Source organism: Stegodyphus dumicola, chromosome 10 (genome assembly GCF_044657685.1).
Source record: "Stegodyphus dumicola isolate Sdum_Otavi_A_Nest chromosome 10, ASM4465768v1".
NCBI lineage: Eukaryota > Metazoa > Arthropoda > Arachnida > Araneae > Eresidae > Stegodyphus > Stegodyphus dumicola.
Window position 1 is genome coordinate 144,443,753 of NC_140777.1, and position 22,140 is coordinate 144,465,892.

The 22,140-nt window shown below is 32.9% G+C and overlaps 1 protein-coding gene across 4 annotated transcripts in view; it reads right to left on the bottom strand.

Annotated features, from left to right (window-relative positions):
* scat (VPS54 subunit of GARP complex scat) overlaps positions 1–18,538 on the bottom strand; it is a 132,028-nt gene extending 113,490 nt beyond the window's left edge. The window contains exons 1-4 of one of the 4 annotated variants that reach the window (XM_085825638.1): positions 18,444–18,538; positions 6,009–6,313; positions 3,532–3,616; positions 1,992–2,026 (exon numbers count right to left, since the gene is read on the bottom strand). In XM_085825638.1, coding sequence (XP_085681764.1) covers positions 1,992–2,026; positions 3,532–3,616; positions 6,009–6,313; positions 18,444–18,507 — 489 coding nt within the window. In that variant the 5' untranslated portion in view covers positions 18,508–18,538. Of the gene's footprint in view, positions 1–1,991; positions 2,027–3,531; positions 3,617–6,008; positions 6,314–7,149; positions 7,286–18,094 lie in introns of those variants that run through there. The other 3 variants (XM_085825637.1, XM_085825636.1, XM_085825640.1) reach the window with 3 other exon arrangements.
* Between the last annotated feature and the right edge of the window lie 3,602 nt (positions 18,539–22,140).

Here is a 22,140-nt window from a genome sequence, read left to right on the forward strand (position 1 = left end):
GCTAATAATATTAAATCATGAGTTACAACAATTATAATACCGTATTTATGCGAATCTAATGCGCCATCGAATCTAATGCGCATCCCCATTTTAAAACTTTAAATAATAAAAAAATTGTTTGTCGGCAAATGTAATGTGCATCAATGATATGAGGAATTTATTGAATCTTATTTTATACAACAATGGATTTGTATATAAACTATCAATTAATGGTATGATAATTTTATTTAAATTTAGATACCATATTTTATACAACCATGGATTTATACATAAAGCAGCAGAACATAGAATTAACCTATTAGTGGGCTATTGTCATGTGAAACAATCATTGTTAATTAGCACTACCGTATATACGGTATCTATCATAAAATATGAACATGAAATAAATTGTAACATTTCTATCTAGCTAACAGTTTCTACAATCAGTGATTAATAGTAAACGTCTTTATTCACTAATGTTTTCATCACTGGAATGCTCGCAGCTCTCTTCGTCAGAAGCAGATTCATTTCTTCTTTCCTCATCATCGTCATCCTCATCCTCGGCGTTCCAGAGCACGTCATCGTCACTGCCATTCAATGCATTTGAAATGCAGCATTTCTTGAAAGATTTCACAATCATTGGTGCTTCGATGCTTTTCCAGGCAGCAGAAACCCAGTGTGCAACAATGTGCGGTGCAGCACGCTTAATTTTTCCTGACGGGGTCAATACACGGTTTGGCTCACAAAACGATTTTTCGTACTCCGCCTGAACGTACCCCTTAAAAAAGTTTATTTATACTAACGTCCAGGGGTTGTAACACAGACGTCATCCCTCCAGGAATGATAACAAGATCACTGCCGAGGCTGTGCATCTTCTTTTTTACGTCGTCGGTGAGATGACCACAAAATGCGTTCAGACAAAGCATTGATGGTGGATTAGAGAGCCCACCGGGACGGTGTTTCCATACATTTTGGAGCCAATCAAGCATTAATGATTCCGTCATCCACCCCTTCTCTTGGTTTTGAATCAGGACATCATCTGGGAACAGCTTTTCATTCTTAGGGGTTTTAGGGCATGTTTTCCGTTTGAGGATTAAGAAAGGGGGAAGTTTGCACCCGTCTACTGTTATTGCCAGCATCACTGTTACGCGTTGTTTTTCACATCCCGAAGTTTTGATGATACCTTCCTTAGTCCCCTTCTCCGTAATGATGTAGTTATGAGGCATATCAAACCAAATTGCCGTCTCGTCAGCGTTGCCAATTTGCCCCATTGAAAAATTCTTTTCCTTCCGAAGTGTGATGACATACCGCTGAAATGTTAGTAGTTTTCCCTCAAAATCTGCAGGAAGCTTTTGGCATATTGTTGTATGGCGTCTTAGAGATAAACCCATCCGCTTCATAAACCGATCCACCCATCCACAGCTAGCCTTAAACTCTTGTTTCGGTATTTCAAGAACTTCAGCCTCCTCTTTTGCTTTATTTCTTATGGTGTCACTAGTCACAGGTTGTCCATTCTTCCTCCTTTCGCATACAAATTCCAAAACTTTTTCTTCAATTTTAGGGTGTCTTCTTTTGCGAGGGCCAGTGAATTTCTTTCTACTAGCTTTAGTTGCAAACAGTGCCAATTTCTGTTGCCGCCACAAGCGAACATTGCTCTCAGCTACGTTGAACTCTCTCCCTGCCTTTCTATTGCCATTTTTTTCAGCATAAAGAATTACTTTATGTTTGAAAGTAGCGTCATATGACATTCTTCTCTGTTTGCCCTCCATTTCATGACTACGTACTCTGCAGTTTGTATCCTCTATGCAATAATGTGTGAATGATAAATGTATCGGTAAATGTAGTCGAGAAATTTGGTTGACGTCATCGGCGAACTTTGCACTCGAATCTAATGCGCACCTCAATTTTGAAAACTACATTTGGCCAAAAACGATGCGCATTAGATTCACGTAAATACGGTAATATAACTCAAGATACAGTTTTGAACTTACAGGGGGAAAAAATTCACTCACTTTGGGTATTTCTTCAATGTCTGAACATTTAGAACCTAGAAAATTAAATATTAAGATATATGAATAAGTAAACATTCATATCTACATAAATAAACTATACTTGTGAAAATTATTGCATATGAAAAACAACCAAATAGTACATTATAATTGGTATTGATTAATTTTGTAATAATACATTAACTGAAATTACCTTGTTTTTTTATTATTAAATTTATTAACCCCTTCTCATCACGAATTCCAGAAATTATGTTAGTCAGATTCATTAAATGAAGTTGGCTCCAGTCCATGACACTTCAATGATGATACCTGTATCATTGCAAGTGGTGCATTTTACAGCCTATGAGATTTTGAGTTAATTGGGAAGGGGGGGAAACTATGATTTTCTTTGCACACAGCCCTCTTTCTTGCAGCCATCTCATGTGTTATATTGGTAATACAAAAAATATGCATATGTCTGTAAGCGTAGCTGAATCCCACTGGACTGTGAGATAATATTGATTTGAGCTACTAATCACTTTTCACTGGACTTCACAGAATTAACACAAAGCAACTTTTCATACTTGTTCCTTTAATTTTTTTTTGCCTGCCAATATATTTTTTATATACATCATTACACTGCCACTTCTATTATTCTGCAAAATTTTGTTAATGTCCCAATGTTTTAATAGATGAACACCCATTTTATTTTTATTCATATAAGATCAAAAACACTGTGATAAATATAAGAATTTTTATTTTTTTTTATTTTTAACGCATTTAATTAAAAAATATGTAATTTTAAAAGTTATTTTTATATACTTTATAATCTGCAGAAAGTCATTTTTAAACATAGGATAATTACTCCCTCTAATCAGCATAACAATAAAAAGTATAGGATATTACTTTTCATTTCGAATCTGTCAATTATATAAAATTACATTCAATTCATTGAAATCTTGCTTTGTTAATTTTGGAAGGCCTGTATTTATGCAGCATTTATTAGCTAAATTCAAATATTTACTTATTTCAGCCTCTATTTTCATAAACTTACGTTCATTAAGATTAAATTTACATTATTAAAAAAAGAAAAAAAGCAAAATATCTTAATTTATAAGCTAATATGTAGCAAGTGACAAAAAATCTCATGACCTCATGCCACTCAGAGGGTTAATCAATCTTTAAAAAAACTGCCCCCCCCCAAAAAAAATGGCAAGTTATTTTCTGATATGATGGTGTAAAAAAATTCTGCAATGCTAGCTTCGTTATTAAACAAGGATTTATGTAAAAGACTGATAAAAAAATCCCTGTGAAATATTGTATTTTCACAGCAAATATACCTATACTATAATTCAAGAAAATTCATTTAGTAACAGCAGGTCATAAATTGTTTCAAAAATTTTTCCCAACCAACAAGAAAGTAACCAAAATACAATCAAGAAAAATTAACTCAGTATTATAGCTTATATACAAAGTGCAGGGGAAGACTACAATTAAAAGAAAAAATATTATTTATATCTCTTATAATTAGTAACACCCTAGCAAACTATGAATTTTATCTTACTTGATTTTTCTACAGCAGAGCTAGATTGTTGCCTTTTCTCATGAGGTTGCTCCTTTAGAGATTTTTTAGAATTTCTTCGGATGCCCTGTAAATTGGCAGATATATATATAAATATAAAACTCGAATGACAGTGGAAAAAATAAAACACTTTTCCACTTAAAAAACGTTTTAATTTTATTACCAAGTTGTATTAGTCAGTTTTGAAACACTGAATAATACTATATGCCACGTTTAACACAATATTCATGAAGCATATGCAAATATCATACAGTTTAATTGACAAATTATGCAAAATTAAATATATTACCAGGACAAAATAAGGCCCTTTCTGATTACAAATATCATCCTGAAAAGCATGAAAGGTAAATGTTTTGTTATAGATGTTTCTTTCTTTTTTAAAAATTTCTTGATTCCTTTCTTTTTTATTAAATTCTTAGTGTGGCATCATTTTCAAAATTCTTTTTGCATATTAGCTTGGAGAAAATTTAGCCAACAATGAACTGGCAACCTTTTGGAGGAGATGCAGATAATTAGAAATTACAAATAAATTAATAATATTACACATTCACAATATATTTTTCTTTCTCATTTGTATGAAAGTAAAAGATTATGAAGTTCTAGCTTGATCCAGACTTGGAATAAGGCCTTGTAATATTACACATGAAAAATACCGTTGCATTCTAAGGGTCGTGAATTTAGAGTAACTGATGATAACACTTGATGAAGAATTTAAATTCAATGTATTTGCCAGTAAGCACTATACACAGGACCGTTCGAAAGACATGTTTACACTTGTCAAAAAACTACGACAAAACGCTAAAATACTCAACACAGGCTAAAACTGAAAAGACAGTTTCACGGCTAAGCACTTCAGTACAGCTCTTAACTTGGTCGACTGCTCTCAAGCTAACCTCTGAACTCTAGGACATTACTCTCAACCAGGACAAGCAGGATATATATATCTCAAACCTACATTCCCAAGAATTTATTTTCCCCAAAAAACTGCTAAGAACATGTTCTCACTCCATCTACGGTGTATCGCCAAATTTATTACCATATATCACCAATCGACAATTTCTTTCCTGCCACTTTCTGGCAACCCTAACTGTTTTGTGGGAAAGCTATCTCACTGCAACTGAGCATTTTGCAACAATGCTATACAACAATGCTATAAGAAATAGTAGAATCAAGATCACTCTTTTTTTCTTTTTTTAATTAAAGTATCATAAAAGTAATGTAATATCAGTTTGATGCTTATTCTCATGGTCAAGATCATCAAGCAGAGTTTGATCTGCTATATTTCAATATGTTACAATCTGTCCTAATTTGGTGTATGTTTTACAACCTCATTTACTTATATTCATTACTTTCAATACTGAAAGCAGATATGTAGATAGGATTGTCTTTAAAAATCATTGTTGAAATGCATTAAAGGATGTGAAAATAATAATAAAAACAGAAATTGAGCAGAAAATTACAGGAATAACTTTTATTAAAAGTAGTGAACAATGATTTTACACTGAAAGATAAACATTACTAAAAATAGTTAGGAATAATTCTGCAATTTTAATAAAAAACTTGTACTTTGGCCGAAGATTATTACATATTCTGCAAATTGATTGCAGAGTCTCACATGCCTGTAAGCTTGCATATCAGCATTAAAACTGTAAGCTTGACATTATTATTTTTTTTCCTGTTGTTCTAACAAAACCTATTTTGTGTTTTTAAAAATTTATCTTCTAACTACATTACCATATTGCAGGAGCTCTGGTCATGTGTAGTGACTAATACTGGTATGTTATATTCTTGTTTGGTTTGTTTTCAAACTTACATTATAGCTGTTCCTCTCACACAAGTTTTAACTTTATTAAAATTTTTTGGCCTTACTAAATTGTTCATTAGTTAGTTCAGAAAAAGGCTAAGTTTTTAAAATCTCTTGGAACATCAACCCCCTGATGATGATGTCACGAAGAATGCAAAACTTTTTGAGTTTCACTTAGTTTAGTTCTCTACAATGGTTTTAAATTTTGACTACAATGTTCTTTTTATTGTTTCTTTTTGCTGCTATCCCAATAGAATATAAATTTAAAATTATGACTATACTATTATTATTATTACAAATAAATTACTGCAACTTTTAGCATGCTATTTAGTTACAATTTTTTTTAGCTCATTGCCTATAAATTTCTATATACATGTGTGTGTGTGTATATGTATCTAAACAGCATAATGATTTATTTATTTTTTGACATTTTGATTATATTAGTTTCATTTTCTAAATCTAACATGTCATTCATTTCATGTTTTAACAAATATAGATTTCTGGACTTTTTATTACTTTGGACAATTTGTTTTGTAGACTTTTTAATACCTTGGACAACTTCTTGCTTTTTATATTTATAAGACATTTTCATTTAATCAAATTTAAAATTCTAAAATTTTATTATCTAAATAAAAATATACAAAAGTTTGTTTACCTTCCTTACATGTTTTATATATGTTTCGAAATGCAAGGCAGAAATTTCTGGTAAATATGTAGGTGGAAAACTCGCAGACTCCACAAAACTATCACCCCAAGTTTTTGTAAAAAGATCATACTCCCGTTTTGTCCTACGTGGATCATTTAGGACTGCTGGTAAATTTTGAGAACTGTTATAAATTGTCCACTGATACTTGTCGACGACAACATTTGGTTGGGAATTTGGCTGGCTGGCAGTAAATATGTGAGCATATTTTTGGCGAAGATTTTCCACAAATTCTTCTTGGGAATGTTCATCTTCAACTAAATGAGAGGGAAAAAAATAAATAAATAGAATGCTAAATTATTTTATACAAAATCATCAATGAATATATTTTTAAGAAAAATTTATAAAGAGTTTTTGATAAAAAAAAAAAAAAAAAAAAAAAGGTGGTCTGCAACATAATTTTTCACTTTTTTAACTATAATAAGAATCACAGATTTAAGAAAAACAATTTATATAGTACAAAGTCCAGCGTCCACCAGCGGCAAAGTCGCTGAACACTGGTAGTTCGGTTCCGAGGATCAAGACTTGTGTTTCTCTTGATTTGCTTTGGAAACATGATGTGTCCTGAATAGGAACAGAGAGCTTACTCAAGCTATGTTCAAGATTTGTGTGTAACAGACGGCACAAGCAGGAAGGGTATATGAAATCCTTTATTTTCTATACTTTTACAAGTACTCCCGAACTTAGGGATACAAAGACCAACCACTTGTGGTCTGAACGTAAGAATATAAAACTACTAACTAAAACTCTAACTAAAAGCTAACTTTAAATTAGTATACAAATGCATAGCACTAAGACTGGCCTTTATTTAAAAGGGTACGTATGTAATACGCCAAGCTGCTGAAACGACAATACATTTTCAAATATCAAGAGGGCTAAACCTCTGGCCTTAAAAGCAACCAGCAACTGAGTGAAAACTCATAAAACTGCAGTGGCAAGCGACTTGCTTCCTTCACAACTTAAATACTTGGGCGTTAGCAAGACAATTTGCATAAACAAGTTAAAACATTTAATTCTGGCTGGAAGTAGAAAATAAGAAGTGATAGTACAGTTTTAAAATAAAATAAACGTTAGTAAAACTTAAGATCCTTACAAGTCCTCCACGAAGGCATCCCTCCCCTTAGACAGATAGCCCTAGTGTGCTTTGTCGTAATTAAATACACCACCAGTACAAAGTCCAAGATCCGGACTCATTGCAACATTGGCTTCCAAATTTGGAATTTTTCCAGATATTAGATCATCAGCTTTAATCTAGTAAGAAGACATGTAGAAATTATAAAACTATAAAACAGGAATTTATGAAATAATGAAGCATTTATGACTTTTAAAGAAATAAAAATTTGAAACAACAACAACAAAAAATTCTTTCAATGTGATTTGTTTAACTTGCTTTTTTTCCCTTGGTGCTAATACTTTCTCTTTAATTCTATAGATAGACATAATTTTTTTTAAGGTCCTGTAATTGCCTCATTGAGAATTCCCCCTAAATTGCCAATCAAATTTCTTTCATTTGCAACAAACTGTCTGTCATTTTCTTCACCATCAGAAGCAATTTTCTGGATGTATGGAACCATACTACAGATTCCGCTGTCTGTTAGTTGATTGATCATTGAGGCATTGCCATCACAATGAAAATTTTGTTGTATCATTTTCATTTATTACTATTTCTCAACAATGTTCATTAAAAGGAAAATTTTGCTTTTTGTTTTGAACATTTAAAAATCTTCAATCATTTAAAGTTGTGGGTATCATCATAAAGCTCAGTTAGCATGCACTATACACTACTGGCAATGTATTATGAGACTGGTGTCTTAAGACACGTTCAATTAAATTTTGTTTGCTTCTATCACATGCTGAGGAAGTTAAGCCTGAATTATACAGTACAAAGTCCAAAATCTGGACCATCAAGACATCGGTAATTCCGGATATTAGATCATCAGTTTAAATCTAGTAAGATGGCAAAAATATGAAATTGTGATTTATGAAATAATGAAGCATTTATGATCTAAACAATATCAAAATTAACAAAAAAAGAAAAAAATATTTATTTGTTGACCTTATTAAACATTTCTTTCAATGTTAGTTATTTAAGTTGCTTTGTTTTTTTGTGCTAATACTTTCTCTTTAATTCTGTAGACAGACATAATCTCTTGCTCAGTTACATTGATTTCACGGTCCATTTCTCTTGTTCAGTTACATTGTTCATTTGACAGTTTCGGTATGAGATGTGTTCCAAGCAGATACACAGTCCTGTAACTCTTGTTTCGAGAATTCTGACTAACTTGTCAACCGAAATTGTCTTGTTTTCAGTAACTTCTCTGTCACTTTCTTCACTATCGTTAGCAGCATTTTCTGAATCTAGAACCATACTACAGATTTTGTGATTCATTAATTGATTGATGATTGATAAGCACTGTCATCACAATGAAAAACTTCTTTTATATCATCTTCATTTATTACTGCTTCTCCACGTTTCTTTACAAAATCCATTAATTGGAAAATTTCACCTTTGTTTTGCGATATCCGAAAACCTTTAAAATTAGCAACTATCATCATCAAATTTAGCTATCCTTTACTATACATATTTGGATATGCATCATGAGCTTGGCGACTATAAACAAGTTGTTTCGTTAAATTTTATCTCGCTTCTATAGTGTACTGAGACAATTAAGCCTGAATTGTATTAGTTTAGTTATTTATTATACTATGTCTATTTCTTGCACATGCTTAAGGCTTATCAGAGTTCTGAATGAATAAATTCCCACATATACTTAAGCCTTAGTGAGGGGCGGCGCTAGATATGTTACTGCCAGATGCAGTCTCTGTGGGTCGCTAAAATATGCGACTCGGTGCGGCCATAGGAGCCCTGGAGCTGGTTCTAGGTTTATGAGAATATAAGTCAGTTATTCTTAAATAGCTCTAAATGTAATCTTTGGGTCTATGAGTATCACCAACAAAATCTAGTTTTAAGATACGGAAAGAAATGCTTGGTAAATTTTTCCTCGTCAACATTTTTGAGAGCATTTTAGCTTAAATCTGTAATCATCGCCAAGCGTAATGTTAACATAAAAAGTTACCATACTCCTTTATTATTCAATTACTAACATAAAAAAATTTTTTAGGCATTGCTACATGAATCATTACTCAAGTTGTCATGTTTTGATAAACATGCAGTGACAAAAGGAAAGTATAATAAATAGTGATTCGCCAGGTTGGCGTCAGATCAATGATGTATCTGTGTGGAATGTTTTGGTTTGAGATGTGTTCCAAGCAGATACGCAGCAACAGAGCCAAATTACTGATCGTACAAATTTATGCTAAAATGATTGTTTCTTTAATAACAAGGTATTTTATTTAGTATCGAAGTGAAATTAAGAATCATGACTGTCCAGATATTTTTTATGTGTGAAGGGGGAAATAAAATGCACATGCATAAAGCCTACAAGAAATACATATTTGGTGGATTTGAGATCCGGATTTTAGATCATTCCGAATAATGGACGTCCGGATTTCGGACTTTGTACTGTATCAGTTTAATCATTTATTATACTTACGATTATTTTCTGCATGCACTTAAGGATTATCCGAGTCCTGAATAAATAAATTTAAACATATATGTAATGCTTGGCAGCACTAAACATTTTGCAGCCCACTGCAGTCTCTGCTGCCAAGCGCCTCCTTTAATTCTAAAACTTTGCTGCCCCTAAATTCCAAATATTTTGCCATCCCTTAATCTTGTTGCTTAGTGCTCCTCTAAATTCTAAATATTCTGCCTTCCCTTAATTTTTGCCATATGGTTCGACCGAACCAGCTTTTGCAGGGATTCTGGGCTTAACTTCAAAACAAATCAGTTATACTCAATTCAAATAGCACTACATGCAATTTTTGCCTATGATTATCATTTATAAAACCTACTTTTTGCATATAGAAAAAAATCCTGTTAAATTTCTCCTCATTAAGAAACGCAACACTTTACAGCAGAATTGGCTGAAGTCAGTTATCATCACCAACTATAATGCCAATACAAAAGGTTCTGCTCTTATTAAAAAAAATAATATTAATAAATTTAAAGAAAAAACTCAGATATCTCTGCACGATTAATTTTTCAAGCTACAATGTGTTGATAGTCATGTGGTAAAGAAAGCAAAAAATAATAAATAATGATCGGCAGGTTGGCATTGGTAGTAAAATGATATTAAGAACCAGGACTCTCCATGTTTTATTATGAAAAATACCAAATGCACAAGTGCAAAGGATAAAAAAATTTCAGAAAATAATAATAATAATAATAATAATAAAAATTGCTGGTAATTCAAAAGCCTGAATTTAAGATCATTCTGAATATTGCATGTCTGGATTTCGAACTTTGAATTGTACATAACCTTTTTGCACACACTGTATATACTTAACAGACAAGAACGTATTTCATAAAAAAATGCAGTTTAAAGTTGGCTTTATTTGATTAAAAAAAATCATATAAATATATGCATGTCAAACTTGCATTGATTATAGATGATTAGTTTATGTATCAACAGTTTGATCTTTCCTTCTTATTTTTCAGTACATCAATTTCACTTGCCCCTTTCTCTACTTTAATATATCAGTTAATTACTAATGAAATGCAATGACAGCTCATAGAATTTGAAGACAAAACCAAAAACAATAGCCGTCTTTCAATAGTTTAACAGGTTAACTTCCTACCAAACAAATGTGAACCAAGTAAAGAGTTAAAGGATTCGAGTTTTTGCACTTAAGTCTAAAGGTTTCCAAGAATGTTTGAAAAGATTTACCTACATATGGCAAAATTAAATTTCAAATATAATCTCAAAAGTATACCACACAGAAAATAAAAATTTACCATGATCTCTCAGCTGCTTAAAAATGATAAAATCAAACAAATAAAAATAATTAAATTATTAAAATATTTTGCTATATATATATATACACTTGTATATTAAAAAAGAAATAAGAGCAATAAGAACAATCAATTAGCATCTCAAAAAGACATCAATACACTGTTTCAAACAAAAAAATAATTTTAGAAACTAATAACTTTTGTTATTAAAATAAAACATATCTATAAATGGTCTTCCAGTAGAGTAGACTTTAAGGTACCCCTTGTATTATGGCGAAGTTGTTGTTTGATTTCTCGCCAAGTTGTTGTTTCATTTATGGTAGCCTGAGTAGTTGAATGTTATTGAAACCCTATTGTGACGTAATCGGGTGCATGATTCTGGGAATTTTTGAATCATGGGATGTTTTGTAAGTGTTTTTGTGGTGTGTGTTGGTTTGATTCTTTAGACGGTAGAATGGCCGATTGCAGTAAGATTAATTTGAAGTTTCTGTACGATTTGGAGCAAAAGAGGAAAAGAGCTTTAATTAACTGGTGTGTAAATGAAGGTTTACTTAGTAGCCATTATAAGTGTCCTGTATGTTAGAAGGATATGTGTTTAGTCGAACGTAAAAACCGTTTAGATGGATTTGAATGTGTTTGTAGGAAGAAAGGTTCAGATGGTCACTATGTGAAGCGTTTGATCAGAAAGAGTACCTGGTTTGAAAAAAGTCATTTGAGCATGATTGATATTTTGATTTTTACGTGGCTCTGGGTGTACGAAGCGAACTCGAAAATCATGGTAAGTGAATATTTGCTTTTGGTAGTGCTTAAATGTATAACGTGTTTCCTTTTTTATGTTATTTTACTGTTTTGTTTAAAATATATTTTATTGAGATCAGGTATTTTTTGTGTGCCTATATTGTAGAATTTGGTACTCCTTTGACTTTTTAAGTGAAAATATATCGATGTGTACATGGGCAAACTAAAGGGAGTGTGCAATGCAAGTTTGTGCAATTTTTATTTATTTTTTTTTTTAAGTGAAAATATGTCGACCTGTACATGGATAAAGTTAAAAGAGTGCACAATGTTATTTTTGTGCAATTCGGGGATTTTTTTAAAGTGCAAATAAGTCGATGTGTACATGGATACTGAGTTTGTCGTTATTTTGGCTTTGTGTAGCTGTGATTTTTGGCGCAAAAATAACAAATCAATCGGTATCCATGTACCGCCAAAAATCACCAAGGGGTACCCTAAACTATACTTTTATCATGGTCTTCGTATGGATATAAAATCTTTCTTTTGAAAACTTATACAGTCAAAAGTCGTTAATCCGGACTCGTCGGGACTTCGGCGATTCCGGATTATCGATTTTTCCGGATTATAGATCATCAGTTTAAATCTCGTAAGATGGCATGCAGAAATTCTAAAATTAAAAATATGAAACTGTAATTTATGAAATAAAGAACAATTATGATCTAAAGGGTATCAAAATTTGCAAAAAGAAAAAGCTTAATATTTATTTGTTTACTTTATTAAACATTTCTTTCAATGTAAGTTGTTTAAGTTTTGCTTCGTTTCATGTGATAATACTTTCTCTTTAATTCTATTAAACAGACATAATTTCTTGTTCACTTACAAAGTTCCGCTGTTCAAGTCCTATAATTGCTGTGTCGAGAACACCGACTAATTTGTCAATCGAAATTTTTTCGTTTTCAATAACCTCTGTTACTTTCTTCGCTATTGAAAGCGAATTATAATGACGAGGAACTTGTTTTAAATCATATCAAAGACAGAGCATATCGAGATGAAATACAACATTTGGTAAGGAATTATAAGCCAAATAAAATAAAAACATCTGCGCTGAAGATAAGGATAGTGCTGACAGATCAACTTCCAATTCATTACGCGCCCGCCGCGGCGATCCCCCCGCCGAGCAGCGTGAAATTGATAAACAGATTTCGGATTTCAAAACATACTACTTTCGCTTTAGATCCTTTACATATTAACAAATATATATCGGAAATTCTATTTGATATAATCGAAAGTTTAAGCTTACTTTTATAAAATTGCTCTTACAGTCTGCAAAAAATAATAAGCCGGATCCAATTTGAAAATTAAGGAACAACGCAATCATCAACATTAACTGAAATAGATAATTAGATTATTTTAGCTTATATGTCCATTATACATAAAACTCGCAGGCGAAAACATATTCTGCACTTGCGCAGTCGTAAAAGGTCTTACGCGCACGCGTAAAAGCCTATGCGCATGTGTCAACGCGGCGCATGCGCAGAAAGTTTTTAGTTTTGAGGTCCGGATTATAGATCATTCCGAATTATGGACTTTTGACTGTAGATAGATGGATTTTTTTTAAAACAAAAGCTGAATCTTTATTATGACAAAACATCTCAGTTTATACAGAAAGTAAAAGTATATATTTTTATTGTATTACAGGATTCTCTTAATTATAATTTATCTTCTAATAATAAGCACATAGCACTAAAGCTGAATCTTCATTATGACAAAACATCTCAGTTTATACAGAAAGTAAAAGCTTATATTTTTATTGTATCACAGCATTCTCTTAATTATAATTTATCTTCGGTACAACTCTAATATACGCCCTAATTTCACCAAATGTGGCGATATGTGTTCTGCGCTGGTTTTTGGCACGATTGCGTGTTCTATGGCAACCCTGTAACAGAGGGTAAATAACCTTAATGTAACAGAGGTTATTGTTGACGTTGAAAAATCTTTCGCTGGAGCTCGTTGGTTCGCCTCTGTGTCTGAGAAGATGGGAGGGAAAGATAAAATGGTAGTTGTTGAATTGAAGTTCGGCAAAAGGAAATATGATTGTGGCTATCCTGTTGAGAGGTAGTGGGTATTTGGAAGTGTGGAAAGAGGGTCTGGGAGATTATTTTTAATGGCAGTGCATGATAGAAGTAGGGATTTGTGATTTTATTTATTTGTGAACCATAGTATAAATTTTCTGGATAGTGTGTCTGGCTGTCATGTAAATACGATAGTGATTACGTGGCGGCATGTTAAAGGCGGTATGAAATTTATATTTCTGCTATTCGAAAACGCATTAATTCATGGTAAGTGCATTTTATTTTATCCTTGTTCTTATTTTGTAGAACGCTATGTTCATTGGCTCTTTAGTATGGATTTCTGTCGTTATTGTTGTTTTTAATTGTTTGAAATTTATTTTAAATTATTTTGTTGTTTAGTGTCTAGACTGTACAATTCGTAGATGTTTTTTAAAGTTGAAACAGAACGCTGTGTACATGGTACTATTTGAAATTTATTGTTGTTATGTTATTTTATTAAAGCGAGAAGTGCGTAGATCGTAGATTCCTTCCTTGCCTAAATTGTGCAATTCGTAGAATTTTTTTTTAGTTTAAACAGGATGCTGTGTACATGGTATTCTTTGAAATTTGTCGTTATGTTAATTTATTAAAGCGAGGTGTGCGTAGTTTGTAGATAGTTTGTAGATTCGTTCGTTGCCTACATTGTGCAATTCGTAGATGTTTTTTTAAGTTAAAACATGTCGCTGTGTACATGGATTCTTGTCAAATATTTTTGGTTAGAAACTTTACGTTTTTGCTATCTAAATTTTTTGTTTTTGTTTCGGAATTTTAGCTAAATTGTGTGTTCAAAACGTAGTTTTTGCATGTGCGAAAACCGCGTTTTTGGAGACATTTTAGGCTAAAAGTTCAAAATGTAGACAAAAAATTTAGATAGTAATATGGCATCGTGAAGTTTCTCGCCAAAAATATTTGGCGAAAAATTTGGCGACTTGAGGGCGCATATCAGAGTAGTTCCTTATCTTCTAATAATAAGCACATAAAAGGAATTCACAAAATGGTTGTAAATTCTGAATTACAGATTTTTTACCTTAAAAAACTACTGGGTAAAAAAAGGAAAGTTAGTAATTATGTATGTGATGAGAAAAAATAATAATCCTCCCTAATAATTTATTTTGGTACTATTCGGTTTCGAGGGCCATAAAATATTGCCAAACTATTGTTGATGCCAATGATGCCAAAAATAATTGCAGCAAGAAAGGAAGTATAATAGTAAATAACTACCGTATTTGACGGCATATAAGACGCACCCTTAATTTAGACGGCCACACACAAGGAAAAAAAGTTTTAATAGCGTGGTTTCTTTTAATTCTCACATTTCGTAAAAGCCAAATAAACAATGGTTGATCTTTACAATATGGTAAGTGGTAGTTTGGCGACATTTTGGAGGCGATAAAGGTTACTACCTGGGACTTTGGTAATAATGTGAGCAGTACTCAGTTCCGATTACGCATTATTTTGTGTGAGGGAAATGAGAGATCATGGGATATGTCATGTGATATTAATGGACGAATTACGGTTCTTTAATCGGTAAAGGGGGGAAATCTGGAAAAAATCTGGAAATTTTGTATTTGGCTTTATTCTGTGTTGTGTGAAACAGTCTTGGTTAATTTTTGGATCCCATGGCCGTAACTAAAGTGAATTCGAAATGGGTATTTAGTGGTATTGAAAAGGGTAGTAATAAATGTTTGTTTAAGGTTGTGCGAGATAGACATAAAGATGTTTTATTAAGTTATTTATTTTACCTGGTACCTTGCTGTGAAATATAAGTATGATTTGAAAGATCCTGAAACAGAAAGAAAGAAAAGTTTATCGGACACGTAATCAAGATTCTGAAGAAGATTAGGTAAGTTAGTATTTTTAATTATTTGAGGATATTATTTTTATGCATTGTTCTAAATGTAAGGTGGAAAGGAATTTGGTATTATTGGGAAAATTGTTATTAGCAATGATTTAGTTTAAAGTAATTAGGATTGTAAGCTAATTTTTATTAATTTAATGTATGTGCTCATTTATGTTTTAAGTAGTGTTTTTGAATTTAATTATATTTTAATGAAATGATAGTTATTTTATGAATTTTATGTTTGTAGGAATTTGGTATAGGTTTTAGTTGAAGTAAACGTGCATGGAAATAATTTAAATATCTGACACTAAGTATTTGTAATGGTTGCGGTATGAATTCGTTGGTGACGTTTATAATATAATAGATGATTTAGAGGTAAAAGTTTTTGGATATTTTATTTATTTTATATGTGGAAATGTTCATATTTGGAAAGGGTAAATACTTTTTCGCGATCAGGTAATTTCATATATGTTCTTTTTACCGGGTTTAAAGATTGAGAAAATTGTCATGTATTTTCGTGAAATTTTTCTAATTTATTAGAAAAAAGCAGTGTACATGGATATAGTGAAGAGTGTGCGCAATGCCATTTTTGTGCAATTCTGGGATTTTTTTTAAGTAAAAATAAGTCGGCGTGTACATGGTTTATGTGTATGTGTTGCGTAAGGAGTATGGTATTGTGCACTTTTTCCCAATTTTGCAGTGAATATTTGTCGTGATTAAGCAGTTTTGTTTGATAAAATTTCTAGCGTAAGTGTAATTCAGCTAGTAGATTGTTGGAAGAAGTGTTCAGTAGATAAAAAGAAAAGAAACATGTCTTTACTTCGTGAAGACAAAATAGCGGCGGAAAAAAAAAAATAGAGGGTTGCTGTAGGAGAGTTTGCCAAATTTTCGCCAAAAAATCGCCAAGTTACCATAATGTAAAGATCAACCTAAACAATTATTGAATGCAATTACCTTCACGTATAAGACACAGGTAACTTTTTTGAGACCAAATTTAGGAAAAAAAGTGCATCTTATATGCCGTCAAATACGGTATCTAAGACTGATGTTTTAATTTAGGTGAAAGGTTAATTTCATATAATACTTTTTTATTATTATAATTTATATGAAAAAGGCTAAACATGACTGAATGGAAGCAAAAGAGTAAATAGCTATTTCAGATCATTATTATAATTTATATAAAAATTGCTAAACATAACTGAATGGATGCCTGCATCGCTATTTCACTACCGATGTATCGCTAAAGCATAATTTCATCTCGTCGGTTGTTGAAACGTAATTTTCTATGATCAATGATGCCTTTTCTTTGAAAATATTTTCAGTAAAGTGCAGAATCGCTCACTTATTTGTTTGCCGCTTTTTACAAGGGTAAAAACAATTGGATTTTTGTCAATTTTCTTTTACTTTGTAAGTGAAAATAGGTCGATATGTACATAGATAAAGTCAAGGGTGTGCACAGTGCCATTTTTGTGCAATTCTAAGATATTTTTTTTAAGTGAAAATAGGTCGATATGCACAAGGATACCGAGTATGTGCAATTCTTAAAAACGCGTCAAGCAGTGGGTGATTCTGCACTTTACTCAAAATTTTATTGCAGACTTTTCGTCACGGGCAATTTCCAAATTGTTAAATCTATAGGATATCAAAAAAGGATTTAAAAATCAAACTAGTATTTCAATGGCGTCTTAAAAAATATAGAACTATATAAACTTACGCAATTTGAAATCAGCGTGTACGCTACATTTGGAACTTTTTTGAAGGCGGGGGGGGAAGTTCAAATTAACTTATGTGATTTAACAGCTCATAATCTGGGTGATCATTCAATGTGTGAATGTGATAAATTAATAACTAAATAAACTATCACTTACTGAATTAAAATAAGAAAAAACATACCTGCATAAACCAAAAAGCATTAATCATTTCAGATATTTTTTAAACCATCAGTTATTTAAATATATTTTAAATTACATATTTACTGCTACAGTTTAAAATGATACCTTAATATACAGTGACAAATCAATGAAAATTTCAAATATTTAAGAATAAAAAAGCAGAAAACACAGAAATAACTAAAATGGTGTTACTGTAAAGTATTAATTTAATCAACACCATGTTAAGATGTAAAGCCTTAATAAAAGTGAAAAACAAAGTAAAAAGTATACTGTATAATAATGGCAAATGCAACAGCTAAATAACAATGATTAAGTGCAGTAACAAAAGCAAATAATCTGTGAATATTTAATGAAGTCTATAAAACCTCCTACTGACATGATAATAATAATAAAAATTAAAAAATCAACCCCCCCAAAAAAAACTGTTAACTTTTTGCTGATTCACTACATACAATCAACACAGTGACAACAGCACAATTCCAAAATATACAATGAGAAATATGAGCAATATCACTTAGATTTTATTAAATAACTGCATATTTAACGGTAGATGATTAATAATATATTTCTCTCTCAGAAAAAGACACACTGGAAAGTAATACCTGTAAAAGTTAATACATGATGTTTCACTACATGAAATTCATAATCCTGATCATTAACACCTTCAAGTGGCAATGACCCACATATATTATTTTTTCCATAACAACATACATAAGAACCTCCTTCCTTTTTGCAATGATTTTTTCGCAAATGTAATCGGAATTCTTGAGGGGTTTTAAATGTAACATCAACACATAAGTTACAACGTTTCCATGCAGCAACAGAAGACCGAGGTTCAGCTGTCATAGTTATCGTTGTAATTTTGTAATAATTTCATTGTTTGCTTTTTTATAACAGATACACATTTCAATTAAATTTTGAATTTTTCCTAAATATATAAACATCACGTACAGTATGAAAACATCACCGATAAATTATTCCCACAGCTTGCACGAAGCCGCAGAAAAATTGCCATTTCCGCGATTTTTCGTTCAGGGCAGTGAGTGGTTGTTGGTTAAACTGTGGTGATGGCGATAAGGAGCGCGCCTTGCGCCCTCCGATAAGTGTGGCAACCCTAGAGGAGAAGTTTCTTACGAGTAGCGAGCAGAGCGAAACAGGCAGGCTGTCGGGGAGTATGCGCGATGTTCCTAAATAAAGCTTAATTTTTATTGTGCACTATGTCTCGTTAATATTTATATTAATGCAGTAAGAACATAATCTGTGATATGGAATTCGAGGATTGGTGGTAAAAACATAACAGGAAATTACCATAATGGTGACCCGGACGTGATTAATCGTATGAACAGTTCTCAAGCACTTTCGGTTTTGACTACAAGCCATCACTCAAGATCTCCAAACCAGAAGTAATGGATTACATCGGTTTTCATCCTCCGAATCACAGATGAGTACTAATTATAGATCATTTTATAATTCTGTTTTCTACTTATCATTTAATTTCATTTTCTTTAGTTAAATTTTTGCTTTTATTTTGGCTTAAAAACCTTGCACAATGTCTGATGTTCATGCCGTTTAAATTCCGGTTTATAACCGATCAGACCCATCTTTATGGTTTATTATGTGTGAAAGTACCTTTGCTCTTGCCACCCCCAAACCTATCACAGAATCCATTACTAAATATAATTATGTAGTTGCTCATCTTCCTCCAGATATTGCTTCAATAGTACGGGATTTACTTATGAAACCAGACCCTATTGATCCATATGCAAAGCTTAAAACTGAGTTAATAAATCGTGCAGGAGAATCTTCTCAGCAAGAAATTCGCCAATTATTATCTGGAGAAGAATTAGGTTCTCGAAAACCTTCCGATTTGCTTAGAAATATGAAACGTCGAGCAGAATCTTTAAATGTTCCTGATAACTTAATGTTAGAATTATTCCTTCAACGTTTGCCTTCGACTGTTCAGTCTATTTTGGCAGCGGTTTCCAATTTAACTGTAGATAAAGCTGCAGAAATTGCCGACAGAATTTTAGAAGTAAATCCAACCCCAGGGACTTGTGCCGTTTCTCGCACAGTCGATCAGTCTCTTGAGGATAAATTATTTAAACAAATAGAAAAATTAAACAAACGTATTGATCGCATTTCTCTTTCTCGTGGTCGCTCGCCAAATCGCGGAGATCGCAATAAGGAAAGAAGCAATTCCAAAAGGAGAGATTATTCTATTTGCTGGTATCATAGACGTTTTGGGAAAAAGTGTAGAGATGACAAATGTACAAAACCTTGTTCATGGCAGGGAAACGAAACCAGCAAAGAATAGAGGCGACTTATTCTTTGCCTCAAGTTTCACGTCGCCTGTTCGTTCGTGACCGTAGAACAAACCTTTCATTCTTGGTCGATACCGGCTCTGACGTGTCCTTACTTCCAGCAAATAATTCTCAAAAACGGAATTCGTCCCAACAAACACTTTTCGCTGCTAATTCTTCTACTATTCATGTTTATGGTCAAAAAACACTTTCTTTGGATTTCAAATTAAGACGACAGTTTATATGGACTTTTCTTATAGCAAATGTTAGTACACCCATTCTTGGAGCAGATTTTCTCCATTTCTTTGAATTGGTGCCTGATCTCAGAAACAAATGTCTCAAAGATTTAAAAACGCATTTTAAAACTGTCGGTTGCGTGAAAAATGCAAGCATTTATTCAGTAAAAACTGTATTTAGTGATACACCATATCACAAAATTTTAAAAGAATTTCCTTCAGTTACTAGATTACCAGATCCTAACCAACCTGTTAAACACAACACCGTTCATTATATCATAACTAAAGGTCCACCTGTGGTTGCAAAACCTCGTCGGTTAGCTCCAGATCGCTTAAAAATAGCAAAACAAGAATTTCAAACTATGATGCAATTGGGGCATTTGAGACCTTCAAGCAGCAATTATGCATCCCCACTTCACATGGTTCCAAAAAAGGGAAGTCTGGAATGGAGACCTGTAGGAGATTATCGAGCATTGAACGCTCAAACGATAAAAGACAAATACCCTATTCCATGCTTAGCCGATTTTACTGCTGCATTGCACGGTACTAAAATTTTTAGTCATGTCGACCTGATTAAGGCATACCATAAAATACCAATTAACCCAGCCGACATCCACAAAACCGCCATATGCACACCATTCGGTTTATTGGAAAGTATCCGTATGCAATTCGGCTTATGCAATGCATCTGCGACTTTTCAACGTTTTATAGATGAAGTCACGCGGGATTTAGAAGGCGTTTACGCTTTTGTCGATGACTTGCTCATAGCCTCTAAAGATTCTGAGGAACATTGCAGGCATTTGAAAGCTTTATTTTCCAAACTTCAGGAATATGGACTTTGCATAAATGTTTCAAAATGCACCTTTGGTCAAACATCTATTGATTTCTTAGGTTTTCACCTTAGTGAAAACGGAATTGAACCTCTTCCTGACAAAGTCAAATGTATTTTAGATTTTCCTCAACCTACCACTCTCACTCAGCTTCGCCGATTTTTAGGCATGTTTAACTTTTATAAATGTTTCATACCTAAAGCAGCACATATTCTTTCTCCTTTAATAAAATTGTTAGAAGGCTATATTAATAAAAAGAAATCTCGTTCTCGTGTTCGGCCCACCAGCGGCCGAGCGGTAAAGTCGCTGAACACTGGTAGTTCGGTCCGAGGTTCGAATCCCGCGAACGGGCTGGCTGCATGGGTGTTTTCGTGGTTTTCCCCATGTGTAACGTGTATACGAGCCAGTTTCCCTTAGAAAGTCCTCCACGAAGGCATCCTTCCCCTTAGGCAGATAGCCCTAGTGAGCTTTGCCATAATTAAATACACCAAATACACCGTTCTCGTGTTCAGGATTCATCCCCACAATTAAATTGGAACGAGAATGCTGAACAAGCCTTTATTGCTGCCAAAAATGCCATTGCTCAGGCTACCCTTTTGAGACACCCTATTCCCGGAGCACAGCTAAGCATCTGGGTAGATGCCTCAGACGTCGCAATAGGCGGCACACTTATGCAGTTGTCTCAACAAACATGGGAACCTATAGCATTTTTCTCTATGAAACTCAGTAAAAGTCAACAGAAATGGTCCGCGTACGATAGGGAATTATTTTCTATTTATTCTGCAATTAAGAAATTCCGACACATGTTAGAGGGCAGAAATTTTATAATTTATACGGATCAAAAACCGTTAATATACGCTTTTAAACAGAACCCTCATAAATGTTCACCTCGACAATTGCGCCTTTTAGATTCTATTTCCCAGTACTCTACTGATATTAGGCATGTGCAAGGTTCAAAAAACGTCGTTGCTGACGCTCTTTCAAGAATCGAAATTGATTCCATAACAAAATCTCCATTTTTGGATTTTAAAAAATTTTCGGAAGCTCAACGGCATGATCCGGAGGTACAAGACCTTCTCAAAAACAACACATCATCTTTGAAACTGGAATTTAAACCGTGCCAATATTCTGATGGTAATATTCTGTGTGACATATCAACAGACATTCCTCGTCCATTTGTTCCGAATTCCTTTCGTAGACTCATCTTTAATCATCTGCATAATCTGTCACATCCAGGAATTGCAGCTACTACGAAGCTTATTTGTTCTCGTTATGTATGGCC